A 4,139-nucleotide genomic window follows, 5' to 3' on the forward strand; every position below is an offset into this window, starting at 1 on the left:
GCTGTTGCTGCTGCTGCTGCTGCAGCAGGGCCTCGAGCAGCAGCGCTCCTGCGGCCTTCGTCCATTCGGCAGCACACAGAAGCGCCTGCTGCATGCAGCAGCCTCAATTAGAGCAGCAGCAGCAACAGTGACGGCTGCAGCAGCAGTAGCAGCAGCAACAGTTGCAGCAGCACCACCAAAACTGATCCAGTCGCAGCAGCAACAGCAGCAAATGATCAAACTGGCTGCCAGGTCTTCTCTCAGCAGCTTTTTCTTTCTTTTTTAGAGCTTCCTACCCAAGGTCTGCGGGATTTGCTGCAGCAGCAGCAGCAACGACGCAGTTTCTAGCAGCAGCAGCAGCAGCAGCAGCAACAGCAGCGACAGCAGCAGGGAACAATGGTGGCTGGAGCAGCAAGTCTGGCGCCGCTGCCGCCTCGCGCGGGCCACCTGGAAATGGCCTACGCCGCTGCCAATCGCAGCAGCAGCAGCAGCAGCAGCAGCAGCAGGGTGTCGGCGTACACGGAGCAGCTCTCTGGCTGCCTCACTGCTGCTGCTCCTGCCTTTTGCTGCAGCAGCAAAATCATTTGCTGCTCCATGGGGCCCCACATCTGCGTGTACACCACAGCTGCTGCTGAGCTGCTGTACACCTGCAAGGGCCACAAGAGCAGAGTAAACCCTAAACCCTAAACCCTAAACCCTAATGGCTGCACTGGCCCCTAGCGAGTCAACCGAACGCTGCTGCAGCAGCAGCAGTTTTGTTGCAGTGCTTGTGTCATGCTGCAGCAGCGCGTGCCAAACCCTGCCATAACTCGTGCTGCTGCTGCTGCTGCTGCTGCTGCTGCTGCTGCTGCTGCTGCTGCTGCAGGTTGTTGGGATGGTGAGCATCCCCCCGAAGCTGTACCGCGCGCTGCCGCCGATGCTGCTGTCATTTGCTGTTGATGGCAGCATTTGCTGCTGGGAGCTGCACAGCAGCCACTTCTTTTATGACAAACTCGAGCAGCAGCAGCAGCAGCAGCAGCAGCAGCAGGACACGTCTCCCAACTGCCTGCGCACAATGAAGGTGGAAGGCGCCATCTTGGGCACTGCTGCTGCATGCAGGAGCCGAGAGGTCGTGCTGCTGCTGCTGCTGCCAGCGCAGCAGCAGCAGCAGCAGGGCAGCGGAAGGAAAGGAGCAGCAGCAGCAGCAGCAGCAGACAGTTGCTGCTACGCGGTGCGCGTGCTGCCATTTGAAGCCTTTCTGCCCTCTGCAGATGGCCCCAGAGGAGCAGCAGCAGCAGCAGCGCATCAGCAGCAGCAGCAGATGCTGCTGCAGGGCGAGGACTTGTTCACCTTCAAAGAGCTCCCGTCGGCTTTTGCTGCTTCGCCCACAGCCAACACGATTGCTGTTGCATGCGGGAAGGCGCTGCTGCTGTACAAGCGCCAGCAGCAGCAGCAGCAGCAGCAGCAGCAGGTGCTGCGGCTGCTGCACGTGGACCTGCTGGTCCAGGTGTCTATACACCCGGAGGAGCTGTTCGTTGCTGCTGGCGACGATCAGGGCCGCATCGTGCTGTTCTACACAGCGCAGCAGCAGCAGCAGCAGCAGCAGCAGGTGCAGCAGCAGCAGCAGCTGCGGACCGCGGTGCTGCACTGGCACTCGCACGCAGTGAACTGCCTAGGGTTTAGCAGCGATGGTTTGCTGCTGCTGTCAGCAGCAGAAGAGGGGGTTTTGGTTTTGTGGCTGCTGCAGCAAGGGTTTAGGCGGCAGTTTTTGCCGCGGCTGGGGGCCCCCGTGCTGCAGCTGTCGCTGGCGTGGACGGAGCTGCTGGCGCAGCAGCAGCAGCAGCAGCAGCAGCAGCAGCAGATGGAGCTGCTGGCGCTTGCATGCGCAGACAACAGCGTCCGAGTCATTCAGGGGGGGACTCTTGCTGCTGCTGCTGCTGTCAAGGGGGTGGCCATGCCGCTGGCGGCCTTCAAGCTGGACCTTGCTGCTGCTGCTGCTGCTGCTGCCAAAGCAGCAGCAGCAGCAGCGCCGGCTGCTGCTGCAGCGCCGCCCGCAGACGCAGACGCAGACGCCGCACTCCAGAGGAAGCAGCAGCAGCTGCTGCTGGAGCAGCGGCTCCTCAGCAGCAGCAGCAGCAGCAGCAGACCCGTCCGCATCAGCCTCCGGCCCTTCACCGTCAACAGCAGCAGCAGCAGCAGCAGCAGGGACATGCTGCTGGTGTGCAGCAGCGAGTCGCAGCTGCAGTGTCTCGACAGCGAAAGCGGCCAGGAGGAGTTCCTGCTGCTGCTGCAGCAGCGTACATACACCTCACGGGCGGACGAGGCATTTGGCTGCACTTGGGCTTTGGAAGCAGCAGCAGCAGATTGCTGCAGCAGCAGCATTGCCGTGCTGCAGGCCAGAGACACGCAGCAGCAATCAGCAGCAGCAGCAGCAGCAGGCCTGTTCCCCGCAGACTCCAGCAGCAGCACAGTCTGCACCTGCTCCTGCTGCAGCAGCAAACCTCCCAGGGTCAGACCGGCAACCTGCTGCGCCTGCAGCAGCAGCAGCAGCAGCAACAGCTTCTGCTGCAGCAGCAGCAGCAGCGCCTGCTGCAGCTACTATAGAGGGGAGCTGCCGCTGGAGCCGCAGCAGCAGAGCAGCGGCCGCAGCTACTCCCTCTCCTTCTATGTTTGGATGGAGTCCAGCAGCAGCAGCAGCAGCAGCAGCGACGAAGAGGACGAGGACCCGCAGCAGCAGCAGCAGCAGCAGCAGCAGCAGCTGGGGTGGCGGCCTGAAGCACGCGGCAGCTTTGTTCTTTTAAATGAAGTCCAAGAGCCTCACCTTCACGACGTCACTGCCCTTCAGCCCCACCCCCTCGTAAACCCTAAACCCTAAACCCTAAACCCTAGCTCGCCCAGCCTGCGCCTTGCCCGCAGGGCCAAACCCTAGCTGGCGAAACCCTCAGCCACGTGGCCAGCTTCTCCACTTCTTGCGAGGGTTTGGGGTTTAGGGTTTAGGGTTTGGGGTTGTAGTTCAAGGTTTAGGGTTTAGGGTTTAGGGTTTAGGGTTTAGGGTTTAGGGTTTGTTTGTTCAGGAGCCCTGCAGCTTTTTGACAGCTTCAATAGACTCTCGGTTCAAGATATGGCGGCGGGTGGCAGCTCCGGGAGCAGCAGCAGCAGCAGCAAGTTCTGCTGCTGCTGCTGCTGCTGCTGCTAGCTATTCTGCTTTTGTTTGTTTGGTGGAGTTTAGCTGCTGCAGCTTGCCAGTTTACTGCTGCTGCTTCTCTGCTGATGGCTCGCTGCTTGCTGCTGCTCACGGGGGTTTTGTGTCTCTTTGGGCTGCTGCTGAGGGCCCCCGTTTGCTGCACACTCTCCCCGTTGCTGCTGCTGTCCTCAGCAGCAGCAGCAGCAGCAGCAGCAGCAACAGCGAAAGCGGCGGCGACGCAGCAGACCCAGAACCCGCAGCAGCACCAGCAGCAGCAGCAGCAGCAGCAGCAGCAAAGGATTGCATGCTGCTGGAGAGGCGCTGCGAATCTGTGTTTATAATAGAATCTTCCTTTGGCATCTTTCTGCTGCTGCAGACAGCAGCAGCTTTGCTGCTGCTGGACGCGCAGCAGCTGGCAGTTGTGTGGCAGCAAACTTTCGAAGGCAAGAATTATTTGAAAACAGTTTCAAATCTTTTTCAAAACAATTCAAAACAATTTAATAATTCACTACACTAGGGTTTAGGGTTTAGGGTTTAGGGTTTAGGGTTTGTGTGCAGGCAAGGTGGACTTGGTGGCTGTTGACCGTGCGAGGGACTTCGGCGTTCGTTTTGTTGCTGCTGTTGCTGCTGAAGGCTGCCACTGGCTGCACTCTTTCCTGCTGCAGCCCAGCAGCAGCAGCAGCAGCAGCAGCAGCAGCGAAGAGGCGCTGCCGGATTTGGTTGAAGACACTGGGGTGTACGTACACCACGAGTTCGTGCAGTGCAGGGACCTCGACGACTCCATTCTCGCCTGCTGCTTCCTGCAGCAGCAGCAGCAGCTGCTGCTGCAGCAGCAGCAGCTGCTGCTGCTGCAGCAGCAGCAGCAGCGGGAAAAGAGTGTCTTGGTTTTGCTGACTGCTGCCTTTAGCTTAGAACGCATGACATTTGTATTTGACGACAAGGGACTCTTGCCGCCCTCCTCACCTGCTGCTGCTGCTGCTGCTGCAGCAGCAGCAGC

The 4,139-nt window shown here is 60.0% G+C and overlaps 1 protein-coding gene across 1 annotated transcript; it reads left to right on the plus strand.

Moving 5' to 3' along the window:
* Positions 1-375: 375 nt before the first annotated feature.
* Positions 376-3,585, plus strand: ETH_00003435 (WD domain, G-beta repeat-containing protein, putative; the record flags this gene model as incomplete). Its single annotated transcript, XM_013380867.1, has 3 exons — positions 376-648; positions 845-2,815; positions 3,033-3,585. Coding segments are annotated over 3 exons (2,797 nt in total), but the record flags the coding sequence as incomplete, so codon positions are not given.
* Between the last annotated feature and the right edge of the window lie 554 nt (positions 3,586-4,139).

This window comes from Eimeria tenella, genomic scaffold, assembly GCF_000499545.2.
Source record: "Eimeria tenella Houghton genomic scaffold, Eth_scaff976, whole genome shotgun sequence".
In the NCBI taxonomy this organism is placed as follows: domain Eukaryota; phylum Apicomplexa; class Conoidasida; order Eucoccidiorida; family Eimeriidae; genus Eimeria; species Eimeria tenella.